Here is a 13,408-nt window from a genome sequence, read left to right as displayed (position 1 = left end):
CTCTCCTGTAGCCCTGGCTGGCTTGGAACTCCCAGAGATCCTCCTGCCTCAGCCTCCCAAGTGCTGAGATTTAAGGCAAACCGGGACTGAAGAGATGGCTCAGAGGTTAAGAGCACTGTCTGCTATTCCAGAGATCTTGAGTTCAACTCTGAGAAACCACATGGTGGCTCACAACCATTTGTAATCTGAGATCTGGTGCCCTCTTCTGGCCTTCAGGCATACATACAGAAGAAACACGGTATACATAATAAATAAGAAAAAAAACCCAAAATAAATAAATAAAGGCACACACTTGGCACAACAACATGGCTCTTAACATGCCATCTAAGACCCATAGGACACACACCACACACCTTTCCCACCAACATCCTCCTCCTAGCACCTAGACCTGCTTTCCATCCCCCATGGTACACGCTTTCTTCTCTCCCAGGCTTTTCATATCTCCTTTCTGGAACATTCTCCACTTGGACCCTCTGTCTTGTCACCCCTTCCTTCCTTTAGATTGGCAGCCAGTGAGATGGCTTAGCGGGTGAGGTTCCTGCTGCCAAGCCTGAGTACAACCCACGGAGGAAGAGAACCAACTCCTGGAAGCTGCCAGCTGCCCTCCTCCGACCTGCATGCTTATCACACACACACACACACACACACACACACACACACACACGTTTTTGAAACAGTGTATGTGAACACTGACTTCTCTGGGTTCCTGCAACAGGGTTTTATGCTCCAGGGACTGTTGTGTGACAATACTCAGTGCTGAGTGTTGATTGAAGTAAACACCTCACACAGACTGGGGCTACACACTAGGTGCTCAGTACAGATGGAAAAGACACACAAAGACATCAGGGAGGAAAGCAAGGAGCCTGTGAGCTTCTAGGCATTTGGACGGGAGCCTGAAGACGCGAGCGACTGAAGCAGGGTGGAAAAGGGCAGGCTGCGGATATCACCAGCGTAGGTTCAAAAGTACCGTGGGGGACTGGAGACCCCAGTGCAGGCCAGTGCTTCCTCCTAGGAGTGGAAAGCTCTCAGAGGACCTGGCTCAGGTCACCGGGCCAATGTTTTAGGATTGGTGTTCTGGAAGCGTGCTGTGAAGGAGGGGCTAAAGGCACATCAATCATTCTGATGGGGAACCGGTGTCTAATGAGGTGACATTAGGGCTGTAATGGGCTGTGAGCATTGGCTAGCCCTGTGCCCTTCTCCCTGAGCTGCACTTCACAGTCACTTGGGAGTTTCTGGAGAACACTGGTGTCCAAGGTCCTTGCTCCAGGCTGTTTAGATCAGACTTTATGGGGTCCAGGCATCAACAATTTTAGGAGCTCCCTAGATGGCCCGATTGTGTAGCTAAGTTCCTCATTTTTCAGACAAGAAAACTAAAGACAGACTGAGACCACAAGCCACTCGCTGACAGGGCCCAGGCAAGGATGACTCAGCTGGGCTTCCTCACCCAACTCCGCTTTCCTGGAGAAGGCTCCCTACAGCCTGCCGCGGTGTATGAATACGGAAAAGGAGGAAGGAAAGTACAGTGCCCCGGCACTGTCCTGGTTCCTGTCACTATCTTCAGCATTCATGGAGTGAATGCATGAGACATTGTCAAAGAAGAATTTAAAGCTGAGTATGGTGGTATACTTTTTAGCATTGGGAAAGCAGAGGCAGGGGGATTTCTGTGACTTTGAGGCCAGCCAGAGGTACATAGTGAGAGACCCTGTCTCAAAAAAAAAAATTATTTTTTGTTTAGAAACTTTTTCAAGACAGAGTTTCTCTGTATGTAGACCAGGCTGGTTTCAAATTCATAGAGAGCTGCCTGCCTCTGCCTCCTGAGTGCTGGGATTAAAGGTGTGCACCACCACTGCCCAGATAAAAATGTTTTTTTTTTAATAGGATTTGGTGACTTATTGAAAGTATGGGAGAATAAAGCAAGGTCATGGCGCTGGCTATCTGCAGACACAGTAAGGCAGGAGAGGGTAGGGGACCTCAATAGATACATCAGCTTGCTCACCCTGCATCCTCATAGACAAGACCACACGGGGGCATGCTGGCTTGTGGTTCTCAAGGAATTTTAAACCTACTACTAAATCTTTTGGAGCACCAAGGAGATTTAGACCTATCATAGTTTTATCTGACAAGCAAAAGTCTCATAAAAGTCATCTGTTTAATCACTGACTTCATTTTTGATCCATTCACAAGACAGTGTAAAGCTTCGGAGTTACTCTTGGCTTAAGCCTTCAGTTCACAGAGCTCCATGAAGGAGACCTGGGTCTCAGTTTGAGGCCAGGCATTTTCAACCATGCCTGCAAAGGAAGAAGTGCTCAGATGGTAACCTGTCAGGAGCAGAGGACCCAGCTTTAACTGGCTCCACACAAACAAACTTAGGACAACTTGAGAATCAAAAAGAAGGAAAACAGGCTGGAGAGATAACTCAGGTTAAGAGCACTGACTGCTCTTCCAGAGGTCCTGAGTTCAATTCCCAGCAACCACATAGTGACACAACCATTTATATCAAGATGGAGGCGCACTCTTCTGGTGTGTGTGTGTGTGTGTGTGTGCGCGCGTGTGTGTGTGGTGTATTGTATATATAATAAATCTTTAAGAGAAAAAGGAAAGCACGCTAAGTACGAAAAAACAACCAGACTGAAGATGCACACTAGACTGCAGATTAGCTTCAAAAGAGCAAGGTGGGGTGTGTGTGTGTGTGTGTGTGTGTGTGTGTGCAGTTGTCAAGTGGGTGAGATCCTGATGAGCGAACAGGAGAGGCAGCCATGAGGTTACTGGGCCACAGCCAATAGCTAGCTGACTGAAGAGTCAGGCTCATTACAATATTTTATCTACTTTGTTCAAGGATTTGCTTTATTTTCTTTTTTTCACACTTGTGGAGGGACGAGGATCACATGCCACAGTGCACATGTGGAGATCAGAGGACAACCCATGGGATTGGGTTCTCTTTCTATTGCATGAGGTCCAGAGATTGAGTTTAGCCTGGTGACAAGCAACTTTACCTACTGAGCCATCTTGCAGATCCTTAAGGTTTTTATAAAATGTTGATGACTATCATTATTATTATTATTGTCTTGTTTTTTGAGACAGGATTTCTCTGAAGCTTTGGAGCCTGTCTTGGAACTAGCTCTGTAGACCAGGCTGGCCTTGAACTCATATAGATCTGCCTCTACCTTCTAAGTGCTGGAATTAATGGTGTGTGCCACCACCGCCTGGCAATTTTTACTATTTTTAATTATGTATATATGTGTGTCTGTGTGCATGTCAGTGCAGGTGCCCACATAGGCCAGAAGTGCCAGAGCTCCCTGGAGCTGGAGTCAGAGACAGTTGTGAGTTGTCCCATGTGAGTGCTGGGAACTGAACTCAGTTCCTCTGCAAAAGCAGCAAGAGTGTCGGGTGGTGGTGGTGCACCCTTTAGTCCCAGCATACAGGAGGCAGAGGCAGGTGAATCTCTGTGAGTTCCAGGCCAGCCTGGTCTACAAGAGCAAGTTCCAGGGCATCTAGGGCTGTTACACAGAGAAACCCTGTCTTGCAAATAATGTTTTCTGATTGAATTTTGAGTGAAAACTATTATAAATGGCATTAATATCTTGACTCAAGGAAATCTGACATCATGTACTGTTAGCATTGAGTTTCTTGTTTGTGGCAGGGACAACACAGAACGGGAGACTGCTGAAGAAGTGACAGGTAAACAGTCACAATGTTTTTATCAAGATGGTTCAGAAGAAAAACTGTGTTTGTATTTGCATGTGTGCACACCACACAGGCACACGGACACAGTACTCTAAACAAACACTACAGACAGAGGCTACGGGGGCACCAGGTGAACGGCTTGCTGCAGCCTTCCAGCTTCTGTGGCTCTCGAGTCTCCCCATTAAGGAGAGTGGGAGTGAGGCTCGAAGCCCAGGAAGTCGGCTCCACCTGTGGCAAGTGGCGGCTGGAGAGGAGGGAGGAAAGGATCTCCCTGTTCTAGGTAAGTGCCTGCGACCAAGCTACTTACAGTACAACGCCGAGAAAGTCAGTCCTCTCGAATGTTAACTGTGTGTGCACATGTGTGTGAGTGTGCACGTGTAAATGTGTAGAGACAAGAGGACACCTTTGCAGAGTGGGCCCTTTCCAGGTTGCCGGGCTTGCTCAGTAAGTATTTAACTGCTGAGCTCTCACTGCCCATAATATTAACCATTTATATCATTAAAATGTTGGATTATGGGGCTGGAGAGAGGCTCAGCAGTTAAGAGCACTTACTGCTTTTGAAGAGGACCTGGGTTCAGTTCTGAGCATCCACCCTGGCTGGCTCACAACTGTCTTGATTCCATCTTTAGGGGAACCAATACCTCCTCTTCCTCAGGTACTGGTACTCATGTGCCCACACAGACTCAAGCATGCACAAAATTAAAATAAGAATAAATCTTTAAAAAATACTTGTAAAATTTAAATTTTCACTAATATAAGCACTACAGGCTTGAATAATAATATTTTGGTTCATTATAACTGTCCAGGATTTCCACAGGAAATTACAGTGCATTTATAAAGTAGGAGTCACTCTTTGGTGTGGGGAAATTGTCTGCATTCTGTCAATCATGTTTTAAATAAATGCTGATTTGACAGGCAGGAAATATAGGTGGGTCAACAAGATGGAAGTAGAGGTGGGGCAATGAGAACAGGAGTATTCTGGGAAGCAGGAAGCTCCCTTCACAATCCTGCCCAGATCACCGAAGAAGCAAGATGTGAGCTGCCCCACTGAGAAAGGTACCGAGCCATATGGCTAACATAGATAAGAATAATGGGTTAATATAAGCTACAAGAGCTAATGGGTCAATCAGTTTTATAACTTATGGAGATTTCTGTGTGATTTTCTTTGGGGCTTGCCAGCTGTGGGGAACTGGGCAGGACATAAACCCCAACAAGCAGGCCCCTTCATGCTACAACTCTTGGTTCTGCACATAAAACTGGCAGGTGACCTACATATTACCCTGTTGCATGCTGCCTCCAAAGCTACGTCCTTATTCCTTCCTCCAGATGGAGTTCCTGAAAACTGATGGCAGGAACAGCCTGGGAATCACACCAATGACCTACTTTCCTGATCTTCCTGCATTAAAAAGTCACAACAAACTATTATGGCCAGGCAGTGGTGCCGCACACCTTTAATCCCAGCACTCAGAGCAGAGGCAGGTGGAGGTCTGTGAGTCTGAGGCCAGTCTGGTCTACAGAGTTCCACGACAACCAGGACTGTTGCACAGAGAAACCCTGTCTTGAAAAACACAAACAAACAAAAATCCAAAGGAAAAACAAACAAAGAAGAAAACAAAATAGCTGATCATACACAACAGTGACATGTCTACAGTGTCGTGAACAGTCTGTCTCTCCATGTCATACACAACAGTCCGCAGTCTCGTGAACACTCTGTCTATCCATGTCATCTGGCTTTATGTGCAGAGGTGGCAGCACAGGGAATCTAAGAGCCCCAGGAGGCGGTGGGGAATGAGGAACTGGTTGTAAGTTCTTCACTATTTGGGTGCCATTTTGCATTTTTATCTGCTGCACAGCTTAAGTTTGCTTGTTTATACCTGAGACAGGGTTTTTCACTCTAGCCCAGGTGGCCTTGAACTTGAAGCAATCTTCCCCTTTCAGCCTCCTGTGTGCTGGGATTACAGGCATCACCACTTCTGTCCCTAGAGCTGAGAGGGATGAGGCTGACCTCATTCCTGCCATCAGACCCTTAGGGGCGTCATCAGCAGGAGGGGACTCCGTTTCTAACTCCATTTTATTGAAGAGTCTATATTTATACAAACATTTTTCACTGAAAATTATCAGCTTTCTCTGAAACTTTTGGAAACCACTTTATTTTTTAAATTTTTATCTTATTTTATTTTGAGACAGGGTCTTACTAGCAAGCCCTGGCTGACCTGGAATTCACTAGGTAGTCTAAGATCTGCCTGCCTCTGCCTTGAGAGTGCTGGGATTAAAGATATGTTTACCTCACCATAATTCTAGAAACATTTGAGTGGCTACATATTATTTCCAATGTCCAACCCCTTTCTCTGCTATTGATATTTGGGATTCTTAGAAAACGTTTTTGCTAGTGAAGGAAGAGCAGGGCCCGATGGTACACACTTTCAACCTCAAGCATAGGAGGCTGAGGGAGAAGGACCAGCCCTGGATATACTGAGATCTTGTCTCAAAAAACAAAAACGAAAACAAAGAACTTTAAAACATGGCTGGAGATACGGCTCAGCAGTTAAGAACACTGGCATCCTTCAAGAGGATACTGGTTTGATTCCCAGCACCCACGTAGTGACTCACACCCATCTGTAACCCTAGTTGCAGGGGACTGCAACTGAGGGCACCAGGGCACATATACAGTGTACAGACATACATGCAGACAAAACACTCAGGCACATAAAAAAAAATCCTAAAACAAATGAAGAAACAAACATACAACATACCTAAAAACAAAGCAAAGTGCAAGGACTATCGGACACCTCACTCTGAGTGAGAAAGGGAAGGTGTGAATCTCGGGGTTTTGGGAAGTACCCAGGTCTCTATCTGTGCAGTGCCCACTGTGGCCAGAAATGAGATACAAGCAGAAACAAGTAAACTCAATTGTATTTCAACACCAAGAGGATGGGGAGCAAACCAAATAACTTCTGTATCTTGAGTTGGGTTCTCACTGTGTATCCATTGCTGACGTGCACTAGTAAGCAGACCAGCATCAGGTCTAACGAGTATGCTTGTTTTCACAATAGAGAAAACACGGATAAGCAGTTCTAAGATTGGTTTCTGTAAATGCCGGAGTTAAACAAATAAAAACACTGTGGTGCTGGAATTCTGGCTAATAGGGGTGGAATGAGAAGCCTGGAGACGATGGCGGCCTTGTGGCTAGACCTGAAAGAATACATATGAACTTTCCTGTGATACAAACAGAGAAATCTAGGTGTAGCTACAGATTCAGGAGGAAATGTAGCTGACTTAGTCCTTACATGTGCACAACCGCCATTTCCCAGCTCAGAGAACACCAGCAGCGTGAATATACACACCGCTCAGTTTGCTTGGCGGGGCTGGGGATGGAATCCAGGGCCTTCTGCAGGCTAGGCAGGCATGTACAATCATGCTACATACACTCCACCTCTCCACACACATGCACACACATGTCTAACACACTCCCGCAACCAAAGCATCAACTATGCTATATGTGTGCACGGTGCTGGTCACCAAGCCTAGAACTCCACCCTGTCTGACAAGTGCTCTGCTGCTGAATTTTACTCCCAGCTCCAGATGTTGGTTTTTAGCTACACTGTCTCCATTGGGTTAGGATTCTCCTTTAAAAAATAAAAATTAAAAAAAAAAATCCAGTCTGGTATGGAGACACCGGTTTACAAGCCCAGCACTTAGGAAGCAGGGCTTGGAGGAGGATCAGGAACTCAGGGCTATCATGATCACACTACAAGTTTGAGGTCAGCCTGGGCTACGTGAGACCCTGTCTCACTGAAAGCAAACAGAAAGTGCTGATTCCAGGGAAGGGGCAGAGGAAGCAAACAATGAACAAGAACGGAGTGTTTTGTCCGAAGCTGAAGAGCACTCTAATCATGAAGGACATACGGCAGAAGGGACAGCAGACAATGTGGAGGGAACCACCGGCAGGATCTGGGTTAGCCTGAGATAAAGGCAGCACCAGCACCAGCGTCTGTGCCCACTGTGTAAACCACCACCAGAGGAGACGGGAAACCCACCCAGGGATACTAGGGACGCTGGGTATACTGAACCACCTGGGGAAACTGTAGTAAGTCAGGAATTGCCTCTGGCAGCTCAGGCTAGTGTAGACAGAATGAACGGAACCTGTGTATATACAGTCTTGAGTATTTCTGTTTTGCTGAAAACAGAATCCGGGGTAGCTGAGGGTGGGTGGCCTCAAGCTCTCTACGTAGCCATGGCTAGTTTTTTTTCTTTTTTTTTTTTTATATTTACTTATTTGTTTATTATGTATACAATATTCTGTCTGTGTGTATGTCTGCAGGCCAGAAGAGGGCATCAGACCTCATTACAGATGGCTGTGAGCCACCATGTGGTTGCCGGGAATTGAACTCAGGACCTTTGGAAGAGCAGGCAATGCTCTTAACCACTGAGCCATCTCTCCAGCCCTGCCATGGCTAGTTTTGAACTCCTGATCAATCTTCCTGTCTCCATCTGCCAAGTGTTGATCACAATGTGCACCACCACACCCAGAAGGAAACACAATGGGGGAACGTAGTGGACACCCAGTGTTCAGAGTTAAAAGTACCAGGGACAGGACCAATCACACTGAGAGTTGGGAGCACACAGCATCTGACAACTCTGAAAATGTATCCCAAGTATACTCATAGCAATCCAAACCCAGGGCCACTAAAAACACCTGCCTCTGCTGGGCAGTGGGCGCTCAAGATGCAGAGGCAGGTGGATCTCTGTGAGTTCGAGGCCAGCCTGGTCTATAAAGTAAGTTCCAGGGCCGGGCGGTGGTGGCACATGCCTTTAATCCCAGCACTCGGGAGGCAGAGGCGGGCAGATTCTCTGTGAGTTCGAGGCCAGGCTGGTCTACAAGAGCTAGTTCCAGGACAGGCTCCAAAGCTACAGCGAAACCCTGTCTCAAAAAACCAAACCAAACCAACCAAAAAGAAAAAAAAAGCAAGTTCCAGGACAGATAGGGCTGCTACATACTGAAACCCTGTCTTGCCCCCACCCCACACACACTCTTTCTCTCTCTCACACACACACACTCACACAGGAATAAATACATCTAATAAAAAAAACTAGAGCTGACAAGATGGCTCAGTCAGTTGAGGTACTTGCGGCCAAGCCTGAGCCCCAGTGGGTAAGGGGGACTCCCACAGTTTTCCCTTGACCTCCATGGGTGTAACTTATGTGTGTCCCATACCCCAAGATAAATGAATATGATAAGAAACAAAAAGGGAAAAACACCAGCAGCGAAGACACGAGACTCTTGTAGGCTTTAAAGCATGCAGTGAGATGAGCCACCGCCTTAGACTACACACACCACAATAAAATGGTTTTCCCTCCCTTTGCTCTCAGGGGTGTTGCTGAGAAGTGGGACCAACTGTGAACATAGCCAGGTGTGTGCCTGGTGCCCAGTGAGAACAGAAGAGAGCATACTGTCAGATCTCTGGGACTGGAGTTTCAGAGTCTGGGAGCTGCCAGGCAGGTGCTGGAAACTGAACTCCAGTCCTTTGCAAAAGCAGTCAGTGTTCTTAACTGCTGAGCCTTCTCTCCAGCCCCTATTTTTATGATTTTAAACTCTATGTGTGTGCCTGTGTATGGATTTGTACACCTGAGGTATACAGATTGGTATCTGTACATTTAAAAGATTGATACTGAATATACTAATATAGGAATGTAAGTTCTAGAACTTTCTGCAGGTCGAGAAGGCTGTGGAGATGACGATGGAGGTAGGTGTGCCGGTGGAAGTGGGTTATAGAGTACGTCCTCTTGGGTGGGAGGAGGAGCAGCTGCGATGTTCACGCTGCGCTGAGGCAGGAACCCAGGCTCTCGCTGGGCTGTGTGTCTGACCCCTATGGGGTCATTTTCTCAGACTGAGGAAGTGAGGAGGAGAAAGGTAAAAAGCCTGCTGAAGAGAGGACAGGAACTGAGGATCACATTAAAGCGTTTCAGCAACAATCTCTGTATGGCTTTACCAACTGTGCAGGCCCAGGTATCGGTCAAAGAGTGCCCCTGACCATCCCCATGCCCTCTGGGCAGGGCCAGCGACCACTTCTGAGTGGCAGAGTCCCTAGCATCCAGGTGGCTCACAAGCCACATTCATCCAACTGAAATGTTCATACAGTAATGGCTTGGTTGTCCCTGATGATCTTTTGGGAAGTGTCCAGATCCTGAAGGTTCTGGTTTTCCCAATGGATTAATCCTTGATGGATTCATAATCTGATGGTATCACTGGGAGCCTCAGAACAGTGCCCGGGGAAGATATAGCTTGTCTCCCAGTAACTCCATGGTATGGCGGAATTTAGTCTGCAGGGATGACTTTACTGGCTGCATGTCATACATGTCATAAAGCCTAGATTCAAATTCAAGAATTGAAAAATACACATACTGCATTTGTGTGTTTATGTGTGTATGTACAAGTGCATTTATTTGTGTGTGTTTATACTTGCGTGTGCGTACAAGTGCATTTATTTGTGTGTGTTTATACATGTAATAGGTGCATCCTTGTAGTACTTTTGTGTCAACTCAACACAAGCTGGAGTCATCTGGGAAGTGGGCGCCTCACTTGAGGAGTTGCCTCTATCAGATACCTGTAGGCATGTCTGTGGGACATTTTCTTGATTGTTAAATGATGTAGACGGGTCCAGTCCACTGTGGGTGATGCTGTCCCTGGGCATGTGGTTCTGGGTATATAAGAAACTAGTTAAAAAACCTTTAATCCCAGAACCCTGGAAGCAGAAACAAGTGGATCTCTATGAGTTTGAGGCCAGCCTGGTCTCCATAGTGAGTTAAAGGACAGCTAGAGCTATGTAGTGAGACCATGTCTCAAAACAAACAAACAAACAAACAAATAAAAAGAAAGAAAGGAAGGGAGGGATGGAGGGAGGAAGGAGGGAAGCTGAGCAAGCCATGGGGAGCAAGCCAATAAGCAGCATTCCTCCATGGCCTCTGCATTGACTCCTGTTTCCAGGTTTCTCTTTTGAATCAAAACACTGACTTCCCTCAGGAACGGATGTGACAGGGAAAGGTGAGCTGAATAAACCCTTCCTCCTCAGGCTGCCTTTGGTCCTGGTGTCATCTCAGTGACAGACAATAAGTCAATACTGTGTGTCAACATCAGGGGGTGACTTTGAGAGGCCATTCTCTCCTTCTATGCTGTGGTTGTCAGGCTGACCCATCTGACTGGCCCCAAACCCCATCTGATCCTAGGGTCTTCACTCTATACTGCAATGCCCCACTGGCTGAGAGACTCTCTTTAAGAAGGAAGAACAGCCGGGGCGGTGGTGGCAAGCGCCTTTAATCCCAGCACGTGGGAGGCAGAGGCAGGCAGATCTCTGTGAGTTTGAGGCCAGCCTGGTCTACAAGAGCTAGTTCCAGGACAGGCTCCAAAGCTACAGAGAAACCCTGTCTCAACAAACCAAAAAAAAAAAAAAAAAAAAAAAAAAAAAAAAGTGAACATGAAAAATCAATCAACCATAAATTGAAAAGCTGAAAAAGCTGAAGTTAATAGGTAAATTTCGCCTAAGGTGAAGTTGTACTTCAGTGAATATGACAGAATTCTGTTTCCCTGTCTCCATGCTGTGACGGACACTAACCTGACAGAAGAACTGTGGCTGAGTTCCCGGTGTGTTGCTGAAAGTGCTGGTAGGTTTGGAAGAAGAGACGGGAAGACGATGGGGCACACTGACGGGTACCGAAGTCCTGTTTGGTTGTGTCAGCTGGTCTCCCGTGAAGTTTGATCCCGATGTCCCAGACTGCACTGCGGACCCAAGACTGGGATGTGCAGTGCTGGCCGAGCTGACAGCAGGGAACCGGGTAGACCCTGCCATGCTGGTCACTGAGGGCATGGCGGGAAAGCCTGGTCTTCCTTGGGAAGCGCTGCTCTGCCCCGGGGACAGGTGCAATACAGTTGGCGAGGATCGCTGCAAGGGCATCTGCCCCCCGGCCATCTGAGGGGATGCATGATTGACGATCACCGGACTGCCAGAGGTGGCAAAAGTCTGCCCAGACACCAGCTGCACGGCGGTGTTCTGGTTGTTAAGCATCTGTCCAGAGTACGGTTGGTTGGTCCTCAGCATGTTAGAAGAACTCCTATTCAACATGACATGCTCGGAGGCCACTTGGCCAGAGATGAGCTGCGAGGGCTGAGTCTGAAGAAGTTGCCCGTTTATGGTCTGGACGTGGTGTACCGAGTTGGAGCTGACAGAAAGGCTTGTAGGTATAAGGAACTGACTTTGGGGGGTGTGAGGCTGGCCCATGGGGGAATGAATGACGATACTACCCCCTGCACTACTCACGGCCTGGGAGGTGACAGGCTTTCTCGTGTTCTGTTGGTTGACAATGTTCACAGACATGTGTGGACCAACCACAGAGCCCTGGGGCGAGCTTGCGGAGGCGAAGGAGACCCCTTGCTGTACATGGTGCTGCTGAATTCCCAGGCTGTTCACGTTGTACGTACTCTGCTGACCCATCTGGATCGGCTTTGGCTGGATATTAATTGGAACTTTATTTGAATTTGGTGCGAGACCCCTTTGAATAATGATGTTATGCACAGGTAAAGATGCCTGAAAATTTGTGCTGTTAAAGGGAACGGTGACAGGCTGTGCTACCGGACTGGAAGTAGAATTCCCAAACAACGAGTTGCCGTTAGGAGTCTGTCTGTGGACCAGAAGTCCTCCGCTCACACTGCTTGGGGTTTGCTGCCCACTGCCTTTTAATATGATTTGCGAGCCATCTAGATTATTAATTGTCATCATGGAAGGCTGATTACCAAATGACCCGATCAACTGTATTTGCCCAGAGCCACTGATCTGGCTGCTGTTAGGCAAATGCTGGCTGGGAACGCTGATCCCCACGTGCTGCATAAAGCCATGCTGCACACCCACTGTATTGCTTGCAAACGATGCTCCAACAGGCACGTGTGTCACCCCGATAGGCTGCAGCGTCTGACCTGAGTAATTAGAAACATTAGAAGCCTGAGTAAAGGATGCTGATGAAGAAGGATGAAGCTGAGCTTGTGCAAACTGCTGGCTTGGGCCTATACTGGCATCCAGGTATGCCTCTTGGGCCAGCGTCTGTTCAGTGATATTAGCCTCCTGCAAGGACTTCTGAAGAATGTCAAAGGGTTGGTCCTCGCCAAGATCAGGAAGAGGAGAAGCCTCAAGTTCATCTTCAAGAAACTGAAGGCTACTTGAAAGTGGCAGTCCATCACTGGGCCCTTCTCCAAGCTGGTCACTTACACCTTTGAGGGACGACTTAGGGTCAGCGTTCTAAAAAGCAGAAGCAGTACATTACAAAACACATTGAACCTTCAGATTACAAAACACATTGAACCTTCAAAAGAACGCACACAAATCTCACTCGGGAATGGATGTAAACACAGCTCAATGAGAGGTTTTCAAGGCACACCACATTTTCGTTTGCTGCTACTTTTAAACAGGTCTTACTCAGGCTGGCCTCGAACCGGCAGCCCTCCTTTAACACCAACTCTCTCTAAGCTGCCTGCCTTGTCTTTCCTATTTTATTTTGTTGCTTTGACAGATTATTTTAGAGGGAACATATAAGAAGCAGGATGAGGTGTGGCAAATCACACTTGCAGTCTCAGAACCAAAGCTCAGGACTGCCAAGAATTTGAGGTCAGCTTGGACTATGTTAGCAAGTGTGAGGCTAACCAGGGTAAATTGGGAGACTGTCTCACACATAAAGAGAA

The 13,408-nt window shown here is 47.2% G+C and overlaps 1 protein-coding gene across 1 annotated transcript in view; it reads right to left on the bottom strand.

The window, feature by feature from the left end:
* Positions 1 to 13,408, bottom strand: part of Bicral (BICRA like chromatin remodeling complex associated protein) — a 67,067-nt gene that overhangs the window by 14,727 nt on the left and 38,932 nt on the right. The window contains exon 6 of the mRNA XM_087897945.1: positions 11,295 to 12,968. Within this exon, the coding sequence (XP_087754071.1) occupies positions 11,295 to 12,968 (1,674 nt within the window). The remainder of the gene's footprint in view (positions 1 to 11,294; positions 12,969 to 13,408) is intronic.

Source organism: Myodes glareolus, chromosome 18, assembly GCF_982192425.1.
Source record: "Myodes glareolus chromosome 18, mMyoGla1.1, whole genome shotgun sequence".
Lineage (NCBI taxonomy): Eukaryota > Metazoa > Chordata > Mammalia > Rodentia > Cricetidae > Myodes > Myodes glareolus.
This window is presented reverse-complemented; position numbering and strand designations above follow the sequence as displayed.